Source organism: Diadema antillarum, unplaced genomic scaffold (genome assembly GCF_040938485.1).
Source record: "Diadema antillarum isolate AM-2024a unplaced genomic scaffold, OU_Dant_1.0 seq00000386_RagTag, whole genome shotgun sequence".
NCBI classification, from domain to species: Eukaryota; Metazoa; Echinodermata; class Echinoidea; order Diadematoida; family Diadematidae; genus Diadema; species Diadema antillarum.
Window position 1 is genome coordinate 1 of NW_027271384.1, and position 17,035 is coordinate 17,035.

The window sequence follows — 17,035 nt, forward strand, 5'->3', positions numbered from 1 at the left end:
GGAGTTTACAAGTACAATATATAGCCTTTTGTTTCCATGGTAAACAAATGAAGCCAAATGAAAACAGGAGAATAGTACTTAGATATAATGCAATTCTTCACAAGGGTACATTACAGTGTACATGTACAGTTGTACATGATTACAGTACATGGGTTTGATCAGTTGATAATTCTAGCAGGCGAGGGATGTGTCGAAGGATTAATTTCTCTTCATCAAATTTCACGTCAAATTTGTCAGACCTTGGGTATCTGATGACAGCGCAGCGAGAAATTTGGTGCAGTTTGAATTTCACAGCTGGTTAATTCTACATTTGGAAATGACTCCAATGGTTTGGCGCAGTGGCCAAGACAAATACTGGATATCATGCGTGTGCTACATTTGCTGTATTGATGAAAAAGATGGCTACGCTGTACTGTGTGTGTGTGTGTGTGTTTTTAATGTCAAGAAATCATTTTCAGGTTGAGTCTGATTGTTTATAAAAGTCATGAATTCTGTGAAAATATAATTCATTCATTCACTCGTTCATTCATAGATTTCCATTTCAAAACATAAAATTTTTACAAAAATGAAAATGTGATTGCCTTGGTACAATTTATACATTTTGAATGGAGGGATCATAAAAAGCACACAAGAGGCTTGTTGGAAATGATCCCCTACAAATAATCATTACATTTCAACTGAACAATAATCTGACAAATTCAAATGATTAAACAAAGTTGGAAGATACATTTGAAAAGAGAAGAAAAATGGCAGAGGTGGAAACAATGCATACTTTTTACATATACAGTATTTTCAGGTACATTTCATCAAATGTATTTTTAATGCAAACATCTTGCATCCAAATGACACCTACTACTGCACTTTGTCGGAAGTGCGACCAGTGACGTAGGTTATAGTCATCTATGACTTAATATGTCTTGAATGGCTTCCTTTATTTTCAGTGTAGTTCGTGGTGTCAAGTAGCATGTGACTTTCACACAGCACGCAGTCACTGGTGACTGTGGGGTATCAATGTGTGTAGGATGTAAGCCCACATACCGTAGGCGTAAAGTTTGTAAGAACACACTGAAATAATGAGAGCTACAGCAAAGTTTGCTCAAATTGACAAAAGTCAGTATTATACAATTGTGTAATCGCAGACCTTTTTATTTATGAATGAAATCATGTTTCAGCGATATTGAAATTTGGAAACTGAATAAAATGGACCAACTAAACTTTGTCAACAAAGAGACTACTGTAAAAGTGGAAATTTTCGCGGTGTTCAAATTTTCGCGCATTTCGCGCAACCAGAAAAAAATTTAGAACTTGGTATAAAATGTGATTCAAATGTTGGTGTTACCAGAAGTTCCCTCTCCAAACATTGTTTGTGTACAAAGGAAGTGATATCTTCTGTGGTATTATCGTAACAGACAAGCAAAGTTTGGTAGAGTCCCTATCACTTGAGACTTCATGAGTTGTTGTTGTCGTTGTTGTTTTGTGTTTAGTGGTGTTAAGTGGCGTTTTCATGAGGACTTTGTTAGTGATAGCCTTTGCACAAGGAGACCAAACTTTAACAAGCTCTCTCTTCTCTTTCTTGTCTTTGTTTTACAGGTTTTGAAAGGAGCAAAAACACATTTGGATTCACCCTTGCAGCCAATGGAGAGGTGGTGACGTACACATTTAGCATGGGAGAAGACTATCCAGGTATGTAGAGAGAGGTACCGTAAGCACTATTTGGGCACCCGTCCCGCTTCATCATGAATATTCATCATCTACAGGTAGCCGTAATACTGTGGAAATACATCATTTTTACATTTCCCGGCAGCATTTTTAAGTTTCTTGGCAAAACTGAACATTTTTCCATCTCCCGACGAGACATTTTTACATTCCTCGTTGATGCAATTTTCGAGAATTTTACATTTCCGGGCGATACGTTTTTACATTCAAATGGCACATATCCAGCGTTCTGCCATTTACCAGCACAGTATCTTACTGCCTGATGAATATTCATGATGAAGCGGGACGGGTGCCCAAATAGTGCTTACCGTAGAGAGATTAGACTGGCACAATAAGTTTTCAGATGGCCTAAAAACTAATCCTTTAGTGCAAACAATACAGTTTTTGTAATTTACAGTTATAAGACTGTAGAATGGGGGGGGGGGGGGGATAATTAACTTGCTGTCATTGTCCAGCAATGGTATGTTGATAGAGTACATTGTAGTTAGAATACATGTAGATTTAGAGTTCATGTGATTTGAAGTTTGATATTATAATTGCTTGATTGGGGTTGGTTATGTCTGAATGGGTCATTTCAGTTATTCTTCTGGAAGAAAAAAAAAGAAGAAAAAAGTTTCTTACTGTGAGGATTTAAAGGGGAACTCTGACTGATTTTCAAACTTTTACATTGGAACAACTGCACTTAAATTGGTTATACTGAGAACAGAGTTTCAGAATTTATAGTGATTGGGATAAGGAATAAGAGTGTTTTCAACATTTTTAACAAATCACAATGCACAAGGATGATTTCACCATAAGAGAAGCAGAACAAAAGAAGAAGCATACATAAATTCCACTCAGGTGACCTTGTTAAGCAAGTGGTATTGTAATGGAATATTGTATTGCTACATTTCTAAAATACATACAGTGCAGTAGTGTATGTGAGCCTCCTACTCATACATTCTTATGGTAAGCCCCCATTCTGTGGTGAAACTGCTATCTTGTTCAGTGTAATTTGTTTGGGTTTTCAGAGTATTGGTTTCTGTGCTCAAGGACCACAATTAATTCCACAAATCTATACCTACATGGAGGTGTCGATTTGTAGTGTAGTGCTTATATAGCGCATATCACTTCTGTAGTGTCTCTATGTGCTTTTTAAAGGGAAAGGGTTGAAAATGGTAAAAGAAAATGTGTTGTATGTACCATAGATGTTGCAGTTTGCAAAACCAAAACTCAATCATAATACTTTTGAAAAAAATAAAGAATTATGTACTACATGATGTGAAATTATGAAAATTGCCTGCAATTCCCCTAGATAAATGCACTCTACAATGGGAAAATATCATATTACTGGGCAACATGAAAGTGCCCCATGGAGTTATCTATTCTCTGGCGACATTCATGCATTGAAATTCCCTGTTTTATCAAAAGATATAACCGATTATAAATTTCCTTACCACACAGGCTGCCATAGACTTACCAATCCATAAAAATCAACCTTTATCAGTCATAACTCTTCATAAAACAGGGCCCAGGTTTCAAAACAGACAGAGATATCAGAGTAATGACAAACTCTGCAAATGGACGGAGGTACAGTAACCCCTTCAGTCCCTCTGGAAAGAAGATACTCACAATGTCAATGGGATTTCAGGCTGGGGATATTCAGAGGGTTAAAGTTCCCTTGTATACAAATGTAGGAGAGGGTATGATTGGCCTGCTCAGCTAAAAACTGTAAATAGCCATGTGAATATCCCCTCTCCCTCTCTCTGCACACATGTGCGCACGTGTGGAAGCATTTATCGTTACTTGTGCAAACATTCATTGTTAACTTATTTGTTGACATCCAGCCCCTCTTCAGAGATAACCCAATAAATGATATGGTGGATGAATTTGCTACCAATAATCATTAGGTTTTCAGAGGAAAATATCACTAGATTTAAATATATCTCACGGAGGGTTACCATTTCTTATGAGATCAGACTCCCTTTTTACTGCATGACACCATTGCTGTTTGATGAATTCATTATTCGTTTTGACCAATTTGACAGAAGACGTAATTGAGAGAGAAGACATCTGCTACAAACATTTATACAAGAATTATTTTATTTCGTGAGTTTACGCAAGAACTCACAGTGAGAGCCCGCTCAACGCGCGCGCAGTCATATCGCTTCTTCGCACGTTTTGCACGAGGGGCTAAGTTCCCTCATCGCAGTCTAAATCCAGTTTTATTCGTCCTTTTAACTGTGCATCTTCGCAATATCTTATCATATTGTGGATTGTTATTATTTATAGCTCAGTTAGAGCTGACTTTGCTTCGGAAGTGGATTTTTATTCACGAGATATCGCGGGATGGAAATTCCGCTTTCCGCTCCCCCACAGCATACAGCTAAGCCTGTCGTGGGTGGCACCACTAGTACGAGCGCCCTGCATACAGCTAAGTCTGTCGTGGCGATGGTGACTACAGCCGTGCATCATGAACCCAAGTGTTCGCCGGCTAGTATTAAGGCTCCAACAAAGAAAGAAGGGAATGGGAAAACCCTTAAAAAACCCACCAAACCGGGCCTAAGTAAGAAGGCAGCTCCCCCTAAAGAGAAGACGGACGCGGAGGTGCTTTCCCGCCTTTCTAAACTCGAATCCATGTTTGAAAAGGTCATGGAAATACTGCCGTCTCAGCCTACTCGTATCCAACAACAGCAACTACGTGCCGGCCATGTTGGCACGGCTTGTACCGCAGAAAACCACGGTGGTGTGCCGTTTGGGGGCATGGATGTGTGTGCTACAGACGATAGTACGCAAGCACGCGGTACGCTGCACGACGACCACGGCGGCAGCAGCTACAGTGGGGATGAATGCGATTTCCCTGCGGCGGCAGCGGGTTACGCACCCGCAGAGCTCACGGGGCGGCCAGTACAAGTGCCATCCTTTGCTGCAAAATTTGCGGTCTCCGCCTGTGTGGGCGACCCTATCAATGACGAATTGGCAAATTCTACGAATTATCTCATCTCCCATTGTCTGGAGGAAAAATCTATGGAAGAGTCAGTGGCAAACTACCCAGCACCGAGCAATTGCCCCAACTTACTAGTCCCTAAAGTCAATCCAGTGATTTGGGATAATGTGACACAGACTACGCGCAGCAGAGACGTTAAGCTGCAGAGAGTACAGAAATCTCTTACCCGCGGGCTGTGTGCGTTCCTACAAACTCTTCCTACTGACTTGAACGAGGCGCAACAGGACGCACTCGCTTTACTCTGTAATGCCAATTACGAGATGAATTGCCTGAGAAAGGAGCTGATCAAGCCCGATATGAACGCTGCTTACGCACATCTGTGCAAGCCTACTACGCCCGTGACCGCGTTTCTGTTCGGTGATGACTTGGGACAACGTGTAAAAGATCTCAAGGAGGAGAATAGGGCTGCCTTTAGTGTGGTTAAAGGCCAGGCTAAGAGATCTACTCATCAGCCGTACCACCCATACAAGCGCACGGCCAGCGGTGGATTCAGCCGGAAGCAATATCGGAACGCAGGCTGGCTCGCAGCTGGCGATACATCCAGGCCTTTTTTAGGCCAGCAGCAGCGGGGATACAGACATTCAGCCCCGCACACGCAGACTCGCCCACCTCCAGCTCATGCGCACAACCGGGGGCAGAGCTACTCGACAGCAACCCCAGCCAAGCCAAACACTGTGTCACGGAGAAAGTAACTGCACTACCCAAGGAGGTAAGTTGCAGGCCTAGCTCTTGTTGTGGAAATACACAATCTACTCACACTGTACAGTCAGTTTTTGACATTGAACATGTAGATGTTCCATTAGACCTGCCCGTTGGGGGTCGATTGAGGCATTTTAGCAAACAGTGGAATCATATTACCACTGATCCTTTCATACTTGATGCAATTAGCGGTTACAAACTTGAATTTCAAGAGGCGTATAGCCCACCTCACAGAGGTAAACCGCCTTACCACTACAGAGTGGGTAATGCTGAGGAGAGCAAGATTGACATTGAAATTCGAAAACTGGCCGAGAAAGGCGTAATCGAAGAATGCCAGCATGTGGCTGGAGAATTTGTGTCCAATATCTTTACACGCCCAAAGAAAAATGGGGACATACGCCTAATTTTAGATTTATCGGACCTCAATGACAGTCTGAATGTACAGCATTTCAAAATGGATAACATCCATACGGCTACAACCCTAATTTCCCCTGGTTGTTACCTTGCCTCAATCGACCTTCGAGATGCCTACTACTCTGTCCCTGTTCACCCCTCATATCGCAAGTATTTGAGATTTGTCTGGCATGAGAAATGTTGGCAATTTAAGGTACTCCCCAATGGCCTTAGTACAGCGCCTAGGCTCTTCACAAAGCTTATGAAGCCGGTGTTCGCAAAGCTGCGACAGGCAGGCCACCTGGTTGTGGGGTATTTAGATGACACTCTCATAATCGGTGAAACTGAATCACAAGCACTAGAAGCGGTGCAAGCAACCACAAAACTGCTCTCTGACCTTGGTTTTGTCATTCATTCAGAGAAATCTATCCTAGAGCCTCAGCAACGGCTCCAATTTTTGGGGTTTATCTTGGATTCGGAAAGCATGACTATAACGCTCCCGCATGAGAAATGTCAAAATATCAGGGCAGTATGTGCGGAATTGCTAGGGAAACAAAACCCTACTATCAGGCAGGTGGCGCAGGTCATTGGGAAACTGATTGCTACTTTCCCTGCTATTCAATATGGCCCCCTCTTCTATCGTAACCTAGAAAGAGACAAAATTCTTGCACTAAAATCAAGCAAAGGGCATTTTGATCGACCTATGAATTTGTCTGAAGCTTCTAAACAGGAGTTAATGTGGTGGTTCAATAACATTCACTGCCAGTCGGCACCAATTAGTCGAGATCGGCCAGCTTTAGAGCTACGTACTGACGCCAGTGGGCAAGGATGGGGTGCCACTGATTTAAGCAGTGAAACTGGCGGTAGATGGGATGATCAGGAGATAGTGCATGCTCTAAACAATGAAATCAACTATCTTGAAATCTTAGCTGCAGGGCTTGGTTTGAAGTCATTTTGCGGCCACCTGCATGATACACATGTGCTCATTAGAACTGACAACACAACAGCTGTAGCCTACCTGAACAATATGGGAGGCATTAAATCTCGAGCCTGCGACAGGGCAGCACGAGACATTTGGGTTTGGTGTAAGGAAAGGAATATCTGGATCACAGCAGCCTATTTACCAGGTCGTGACAATACAGAAGCAGACAGGAGATCTCGTCATTTTAATGACAGAACAGAATGGATGCTGAATAAGAAAGTTTTTACTGATATCACTAAGAAATGTGGTACTCCCCAAATTGATCTTTTCGCGTCCAGACTCAATAAGCAGCTGCCTGCGTACGTTACGTGGCTGCCTGACCCAGATGCGGTTTCTGTGGATGCATTCACTCTGAATTGGGGTGATCTGTATTTCTACGCATTCCCTCCTTTCTGCCTCATCCCCAAATGTCTCCAAAAAATAGAAAACGACAAGGCACATGGTCTCTTGATTGTCCCAAACTGGCCTACGCAAGCGTGGTTTCCTCGCATGAGGAGAATGCTTAAAGATGAACCACTCTTAATTCCTAGACACAGGAATTTGATTACGCAACCAGTATCTGGGGAACCGCACCCTTTACACGCTTGCCTTGATCTGTTATGTTGCAGGTTTTGAAGCTGCCGTTCGAGAACTCTGGCATGAGCAGCAGAACGGTGGACATCTTGGCAGCATCTTGGAGGGCATCAACCCAAAGACAATATTGTACATATATAAGGAAATGGAGAAAGTTTTGTACACTTAAGAAGGAAAGTCACCTTCATGCCAAGATTAATTTTGTTTTGGAGTTTTTTACACACATGTTTTATGAAGAGAACTTGAGCTATTCAGCTATTAACTCAGCACGGAGTGCACTTGCTACCTTTCTAGTGTTAGAGGATGAACAATTTACTGTCAGCACTCATCCGCTTCTCTCTCGTTTTATGAGAGGTGTGTTCCAGCTCAGGCCCCCAAGGCCGCGGTATTCGGAAATTTGGGACGTGAATATTGTTTTTAGATATTTGAGAAGTCTAGCTCCCGCTAACTCGCTTAGCTTGAAGCAATTAACGATGAAGCTGTGCATGTTACTGGCCTTGATATCCACCCAGAGGGTACAGACTTTGCATTGCCTGAATCTAGACAGCATGATTCTCAAACAATCTATGGTGTCATTCAAAGTTAATGAACATCTTAAGCAGTCTAGACCTGGGAATTTTGGATTGGACGTACTTTTGAAAGCGTACCCCCCAGACAGACGTTTGTGTGTAGTTACATACATTAAGGCCTACCTTCGGAGAACCAAAGAGATCCGAGGAGAGGAAAGTCATCTCTTCATTAGTTTTCGCAAGCCTTTCAAGAGAGTAACGGCACAGACAATTTCTCGATGGATCAAAGAAATCATGACTGGCGCTGGCATTGACACCACAATGTTCAGTGCACATTCAACCCGAGCAGCATCTAGCTCAGCAGCAAACAGGGCGGATGCACCTATTCCTCTGATCCTCGCAAAAGCAGGCTGGTCAAAAGAACGAACATTCCGTAAATTCTACGACAAACCTCTACAAGAAGAGGGACAGTGCCTGTCACAACTCATTGTGAGGGAATAATGACCTCAGACCAAGGTAATTTGAGCTTACATTTTGCTTGCCATTGTGCATGCTTGAGTTTGTTCAGTTGGAACAAATGTGACTTCTGTGCTACAAAATCTCACTGTGAGTTCTTGCGTAAACTCACGAAATAAAATAGAAAGATTAAACGAGAACTTACCTGTTTGAAGTTTGATCTTTATTTTATGAGGGAGTTGGAGAAAGAATTCACAGTCCCTCCTCTCCCTTCCCATGGCATGAATACTATTACAAAATGTATAGATCAACTTCAAGTAAGTTCTCAATCTTTCCACTCTGACAGAAGTCACATCTTGTTGCTACGAAGTATGACTGCGCGCGCGTTGAGCGGGCTCTCACTGTGAATTCTTTCTCCAACTCCCTCATAAAATAAAGATCAAACTTCAAACAGGTAAGTTCTCGTTTAATCTTTCTATTTCCTTTGTAACCTGAGGTCTCTATGTCATCTGGCATGACATTATCTCCATGCTTAAAAATGATGCGTGGTTTGATGAGTTATTCGTGGGAATAGTCACTTTGTCATTCCAGACTCATTAAGCTGTGGCATAAGTGATAGTGATCAATCACAGAGCACATGCACTCTATGAGGGTATGGCATTTAATGTGTACAAGCTGTGAAAGTCATCATTTGCTGTACAATGTGGTTTTGGTTAGAGTGACTGTATCTTTTATATCAACATACAGAAACGTACTTCTGATGATCAGATTGCACTAAAGGGCTTTTTACACTTGTGTTTCTTAACCCCGGACTTTCTCTGACCCAGGACTATCGTTAGTCCCGTACCAATTTTTTCAGCTTTTTACACTGGCCAATTAGTCCCGTACTATCTCTTGTCCGGGGCTAAGGAGAAAACTGACCTTTTTACACTCGTATTTCTTAGCCCCGGACTTTCCAAACCACATGAATATTCATAATTACGCTGTGTACTGTACACGTACACGCACGCACCGGCAGCACTTGATTACCTCGTTTCTGATTGGTCAGTGAGGGTCGGACTTCGTCTCCGTCGCTTAGCCCAGGATTATTTTTTCGTTCTGTTTACACTCACTTGCTTGGCACCGCAATTGCGGTGCTAACCCCTGCTATTTTGCAGGGCCAGATAGTACCGTACTATCGGTGGGGCTAGCCCACTTTGGCAAAAACGAGTGTAAACAGAAAGTGGGCTAAGGATAGTCCCGTACCAACGGTGGGGCTAAGGCCCCCCCTTAGCCCCACCGATAGTCCGGGGCTAAGCAAAAATTTACAAGTGTAAAAAGCCCTTAAGTCAAAAGTGGCAACCTCGATTATCTGGCCTTCTCTTATCCAGATGCCTCCAAGCTGTGAAGACAAAAAAAAAAGTGATTTCAAAGACAATTAAAACTCCTACAAAACTCTGCTGTTACTGTGTATTCCCTTCAGAAACATGTTACAATTTTTATGGTAAAATGTTTCAATTTCATGACTATGATTTCAAGTGAGCTACAGGTAGCATAAATTATGCGATTGTTCAGGTGTACACTACCTACCTGCTGTAGCTACCACTGGGTTGGCAGCCTATTCGTACACATACAACATATATTATACATTCATAAACATTGTTTCTTGGACTATATCCGGCCAAATTACTTACAGCTGTATCAGGACAGGCATTGGTCCCAACACGCACTGTATCAGCAGTGATAGAAAATAGGTGTGTGTACATCCAATGTGCATGTAATGTGTAGCTTGGGAGCCATCACCTATTAATTCACAGGGGCTCTAAAGCCACCACCTTACAGGGTTTAGAAAGGTGCAAGTCTGGAATGCAGACTAATGAATTGTAGAATTTTAAAGGTACAATACTAAGTAACTTTGAAACACTGACATTTGCAAGACAGCTTGGGGTTTGTGGACAGAAACTGAACCAGTCACAGTTAAGATTGATGATTCATAAGGTATACAAGTGTATGTATTCATGACAATCTATTCATGGACATACAAGCGTACATTGTAGAATAACCTGAAGTTTAAAGGCCATATTACAAGTTGGGACAAAACATTTGTTTTAAGATACACAGTCTAAATTTGTTAGAAGTAGGAAGTCTCTGATATCTGTGACTTTAAAAGCACATGAAATTGAAGAAAAAAACATATATAAAAAAAACAAACAAGTGATCATTTTGTAAGTTCAAGCTAAAAGGTTGGCTAGTGATCTATAGTAGATATGATAATGATAATGGTGATGATGATGATGATGATGATGGTGATGATGGTGATGATGGTGATGATGATGGTGATGATGGTGATGATGATGGTGATGATGGTGATGATGGTGATGATGGTGATGATGGTGATGATGTGATGGTGATGGTGATGGTGATGGTGATGGTGATGGTGATGGTGATGGTGATGGTGATGGTGATGATGATGATTAGGATGAGGAAGATGATGATAATTCAACTGATTGAAGTTTTGGTATCATGTTGTTGCCCCGTATAAGCTTTTCTCAAACACTTAAATTCAATAGCCTCTTTTGTCATAATATGTTCATTATTTAATGCAAAGTAAATGATAGTACAATGAAGATCATTAATGAGAAATTGATAAAAGTTTTGCCTGTGTTTCAAATTTGTTCTCCAAAATCGATACTCAGCCTTGCCACAGTGAGATGCACTACATGTAGAAGATGTCTAAGTATTGCCTCCCCAGTAAGATTATTCTGTCATTTATTCATGCTAAGAGTATTCTTGTCACAGTTTCACATGAAATTTGACACATACCATTCTTGTACCAAATGCGATTGTGGGTCTCCCTAGATAGGAGCTCTGATGAAATTTAAAGAGTTAAGGGAAAAGAAAAAGAAAAAGAAAAAGAGGGGTGAGATCTTTAAAGCAGCAGAAATGGAAAGTGGCATGCCAGTAGTTTTGGTTTCTGTCCATGCAATTTAATTGTGCCTTATTACCAATCTAGTGAAGCTGTCGGCCCTTATCCCTGTGATTAATGGCACCGGACAGTTGTTAGGGAAATTTGGAGGGGAGCTGGTCATTAGGGCTGAGACTGAGAAGGAGAAACTGATCAGAAACCGAGCCGATCATTGTGAGAGCACCTCGCCGTGGGTACGGACTATTGTACAACGTGCGAGAGGGACATACTAGCCATCACGCACATTCCGCTTCAAGACCAGAGGTGATAGGCAGCGCTGGTGTTTAAGGAACCTGTCGCCGAGGATTACGAGGATAGTTCTTCACTTGCAAAGCTGGATTAATTGTCATATACTCTGTTGTTGCCATAGCTGTCTAAGATACATTGTCTCAACTGCCAGAAGCTATGCCCAAGGTGATGACGGAAATATGCTATCCTGCAGACGTGACTTTGTTTTTTTTTCATTCTTTACCTAGAGCGTAAATGATTGATGGGAGTAGTAATACTGTAAAACAAGGAATGTTCGCGTGCATGTTTATTTCGCGAGAGCCAAGATTCGTGAAATTAAAATGCATGTGAAAGTTCTTGTCTACACTATAGGCATTGAATTTTAGAGGCAACTTGTGTGAAAATTTCATGCCGCGAAAAAGGCTGTCCGCTCCAATTCGCGAAAATTTCGTGCCGCGAAAAATATTGTGTTTTACTGTAGTTGAAATAGCAATTAGTAGAAGTAGTGCCAGCAGTTTGTACATTGTACATCTTTAGTTAGTATTTGTAGCAGTAGAAGTAGAAGTGGAAGTCATAGTCAGGAGTAATTGGTAAAAGTAATATAGTAAAAGAGGTAGAAGTGGCAGATGTAGTGGTAGTATATAGAATTCACATGTAGGAGGAGTAGGACAGTTGGTATCAAAAGCAGCAGTTCTAAAAGAGTGATTCATTACAAGAATATTAATCATTGCTTGTAGTAAGTAATCATTGTAGTAGTGGAAGTGTAATACTCTGCCCACGTTCTAAGACAATGTTTTGTACCATATTCTATGGGGATACATGTGCTCTGTATTACCAGGCAAGCACATTATGCTTGGAGGTGATAATATTCTTACTTGTAAAGTGCCAATAGGTCCTCCTACTGGCAGTTGAGGTGCTTGATTTTATTTTATCTAACTGCTACTAAGGAAGGTAAGCAAGCAAGCAAGCAGTCAGAGAGAGAGAGAGAGAGAGAGAGCAAGAGAAATGAGGAAAGTCACACAAACAAGGAAGTGAAGAAACAGAAAAAGTGATTTTTTTTTTTAATTTCAAAAAGATAACTACTCTGTATATTATTGTGCCATATTGAATAAACTGTGTCTTTGGAGATAATTTTAATGATTCGGGCAAAGATATTTAACAGTTCTTGTATTCTTTTATAGTTTGTTCAATTTCCTGAAAAAAATTTGTCCAGATATTAGACTTCTAGAAATGGTTGATGTCAATTTTCAGTTCTCAGGGGTCCTCACATTATCATACATACATGTCTTGTGTTACAATTTCTATGTACATAGACAAGTTTTGAGAAATATGATTATTTGTGCCATTCGTATTCTCCTTTTGACCACTGAAGTTATCCTCTAGATGGCATTAAAAGACACAATGTATAATCCACTTTGTCAAGTCCTGTAATCATGTTTCTATGTGCTCAGCTCATATTATTCATATAAAAAACACTTTTTTATTTCAACAAGGAGGCTATAGAATGTTTCTTCCAAAAACCCCTACAGTGTATTTGAAGTGAGGACTTTTCCCCACAGCGTCATACTTGAATAAGTTTAATTGCTGAAGAAGTTATGATTATATTGGAATTTAGTAATATATATGGTATTTATATGTCTATGTAAAATCAAGAATGGATGCATTATCCTTTAGTTTTACATGTATACTGAGTCATAAACAAATGTATATATACATGTAGAAAGCTATGTTTTGATTAAAAAAAAAAAGAATCTTCACCTCTCAGTTTTATTCATACAACTTTTATGTAAAGTAGTACCACATACAATGTATAAGGCAGAGCTACAACTACACCTGTACTCGGCTTTTAAAATGGAAATGAGATACAAAATGTATATTGGTGCTGGTGTCAATTGCCATCTGATTAGATTTAAGCGATATTGTGGGGAGCTAAAAAAAAAAAAAAAAATACCAAGCTATGATATATACGTGTTGTAGATTGAACAGTTTGCGAAACAGGGTTGATAGTGATGAGTGCTTTCTTCCACTTTGACACAATTTAAAAAGAGATGTAACATATTGATGCTTGTTTCAAAAACTATATAATCTAATATGGACCTTGTCTTGACAAACAAGAAGTTAAAATATTGGCATGGGAATTTAATACCTAGATTGAACATTTTGTTGTTAGGTTCATGCAAATCTTGACTTCAGAAGAAAGATGAATGTTTTGTTTTCACTTTCCTACCACTTGCAGATAACACTGTACTGACCTACTCGCACTGCCCTGACCAGCCCTTGCTCATTCATGAACGGATACCGACCTTCTTCAACACCATATCACCAAGTAAGCAGCAGAAAAAATAGGAAGAAAATACTGTATAGTATATGCCATACAATGTATGTGTCAGAGTGGTTTATTTTTGTTCTTTTTCAGATTTTTTCAAGTTGACTGATGTTACCAAAATGGTCAATGCTCACCCCAGAATATTGCCTCCGTACAACATTATGTGATACAGTAAATTCCCGTCATAACAAATTCCTTGGGACAGGCAATTTTCTGTTGTTATCTCGAAATTTCATTATAACCAAAAAAAAAAAAACACCCAATGAAAAACAATAAAAAACAGAGAGAGGATAATGTTGTGGCCTGAATTCTTATTTCGTTGTAACCAGAATTTCGTTATAACCGTGTTCAGTATAATGGGAGTGCACTGTACATCACAAAGGAATCCATGTAATGTAGGAAAAATCATATTTTGGTTTTTAGCAGATATGAAACTGCAAGATGCTAAAAACGTGAAGCTTTGAATCGATATATAATTTGCTCTATTTCATTGCAAGAAAAAATGAAGCAAAACAAAACAAAACAAAACACATCATTGAAAGTCAGAAAACTGGAAAAAATTATTTTGCCAAAATCGACTTTCCACACATTTTTCTTCCTTTTATCTATGACTTTATATGGGTACTGTGGTGATGCACCACATACACTGTATAAACATGGATTGTATTCGTTATATTCAATGTACTTCGTGTGGAAGGTTTGAAATCAGTATGTTTGATTCTAATTCTAAATTCTCATATTGTTAGTGTAGTTCTCAATCACTTGCAAAATAAGTCGGGACCTGATTTAAAAAATACCACACTTGTGAAATATATGGCACCTAAAGTAACAACTACCATGGAAATAGCCATTGCCCTTCTATTTGGAGGATAAAATACCTTCCCTGCATCATTTCATTGAGAAAATGAGAGAATGCAGAACTCTGCTGCTTGACTCTTTGTTATATGTATGTATTATATACCTCTTTTTTACTCTGACAAGCCTGGTAATACAGTGTACTACAAGTGGGATATTACTGTGCCCTTCAGGATGTGGTGTCTGAAATTATATGTCTTTAGCCAAGTATGCATTTTGTTCTTCGACTTTAACCCCAACCCCACATTTGTTGACTTTAATTCTGATAGTGTGTAATGGCGCATAATATCATGCAATACTAAAGGGGGGGGGGGGTGTTGTTGTAAGTTCAGCAATGAGGGTCTATGGAGCCAAACTTGCAGTATATCAAGCATCGTTTGGAACCTGCACTCCAGTCGATGATATATCATATAATATTTGAGTAACTGGTCATACTCCTGGCAGCAAAAGTGTTTGATTTTGGTGTCATCAGAAACCACACACATTTTCTCCGTTATGGAGACAGTCGTCCCTTTTTGCTCCACAGTCAGAAGAAATACACTTTTAGATCTAGATTCTCAATCTGTGTACAATGTACTTCTAGGTCAAGTTTACATAGCAGTACGTGTTGTATTCAAGAGGTGTGAGAACATTTAAAGGGGATGTCCCTTTATTTGTGATAATCTCCAGACCAGGAACTCAATAGTGTAGTGTGGAGGTCATGGGCACATTGACACTGGCCAGGCCCCACCCACTCTCAGAAAAGAAGAAGAAGAAAAAAAAGACCTGAAATCTTTGTTTCATCAACCTTCAGGGCAATAACTGGAACTCTGGCTCACAGACAGTGTTCTACCAGGAAGCATATGACTGCTTTGTTACAGTTTTCTTCCACACGTTGTCCTGTGGAGATCATTTTCATTGTCAAATCACAACCGATTCTGTCCCTCCAGTAAATTACCATGGAAGGGAAGGAGATATTGTACAGATAGCGTTCAACCTTTAGAGCACATAGTCCCATGCCATATTCAATAATGGGACAGAGGGCATAGAACTGAGAAATTGTATAACAGTATCGCATCTTTCACTGCATAGTGATACTGGTTGTAACCACCAACACATACACATAGATTAGATGACAGGATGATATCATGACCTATTACTGACATACATACAAATGCAGACCTACCATGTTCTTATGTCTGTGGTGTGAGTCTCGCTCCCAAGCAACCCATCTCATGCTGACTCGCCCAGCAATCATTTTCTCACGCTTATGCACTTGTCAATGTAATGACGCACCCCACTACCCCCGGACATGGGTGCGTCTTGGTCATTTTTTGACTGACCACACGGGGTTTTTGACGCACCCCCACAGTCACTTTTTGACGGACCACACGGGGTTTTTGACGAACACCACAGTCACTTTTTTGACGGACAACACGGGGTTTTTGACGAACACCTAGGTCACTCTCTTGACGGACATCCTCGGTACATTTGACGCACCCCGTAAATACTGAAAGGATTTTTGCATACGCTTTATTCACGCAATTTCATTTTCTTTCGGTTCGTAAACACAATTTGTCAAAGTTTCGACAAGTTTCCCTTACCCTGGCCCTGTAAGCTCCGTACCATCATTCACCGTACATCACTCTGCTGCTACGATATTCCGAATGTATGTGCATGCAATCCATAGTCACCTGGCCATGACTTGTCTGCAGATGCGCTGTATGTGCGCGGCCATTTCTAGTCCGGTTTAATGCAACACATGGACGATGTACGTTCGATGAGGAATAACGAGCACGCTGCTCCCTTGCGAATTGCACAGCCATGACAGCGTTAGCGAGCGAGTCGCGCACATAGAGATATTAGTATACATCTCTATGGTCGCGCACCACTAACACTCGACTTGCCTGCTACTATATACTGCAGGTACGCGCAGTACGCACCACGCAACGGTACTGTATACCAAAGATCGTATACGGAATTCCGTATACGATCTCTATTTAGTACTGTGAGGTTGAAATCGTTATATAGCTAAACAGTCCGTCTGGCTTGAGATTGAGTATGCGTGATTTCATGAGTCTGTTGGAAAGAAAATGTGAGGAGAAAGGGTGGCTTTTAAATCATTTGCTTGCCAGATTCGGGCAAGCATTTTTCCCTCTTAGGCCTACTCCAAAACGCTTCCCGACTTTGATTTTCACTTGCCGCGGGAAAGCGCGCGCTCACCGTAAATTCACTCGCGGTACGTACGTGTATCCGGTACTGGTAGCGTGCAAAAATGCGTGCAGTTTTCCATAGCAAAGTGCATACCATGACGCACCCCTTGGTTCAGAATAATGCGTGTTATTTTCCATAGCCAAGTGACGTACCATGACGCACCCCTCGGTCAAAA

At 40.8% G+C, this 17,035-nt stretch overlaps 2 protein-coding genes across 2 annotated transcripts in view; both read left to right on the top strand.

Moving 5' to 3' along the window:
- Positions 1 to 1,590: 1,590 nt before the first annotated feature.
- Positions 1,591 to 17,035, top strand: part of LOC139731816 (protein mono-ADP-ribosyltransferase PARP6-like) — a gene marked incomplete at its 5' end in the record, with an annotated part of 47,612 nt that continues 32,167 nt past the window's right edge. The window contains 2 exons of the mRNA XM_071642692.1: positions 1,591 to 1,683; positions 13,723 to 13,812. Of these exons, the coding sequence (XP_071498793.1) occupies positions 1,591 to 1,683; positions 13,723 to 13,812 (183 nt within the window). The remainder of the gene's footprint in view (positions 1,684 to 13,722; positions 13,813 to 17,035) is intronic.
- On the top strand, positions 4,743 to 8,763 carry LOC139731895 (uncharacterized). Its single transcript, XM_071642771.1, has one exon. The coding sequence runs from the start codon at positions 7,376 to 7,378 to the stop codon at positions 8,357 to 8,359; it is 984 nt and encodes a 327-aa protein (XP_071498872.1). The 5' UTR covers positions 4,743 to 7,375; the 3' UTR covers positions 8,360 to 8,763.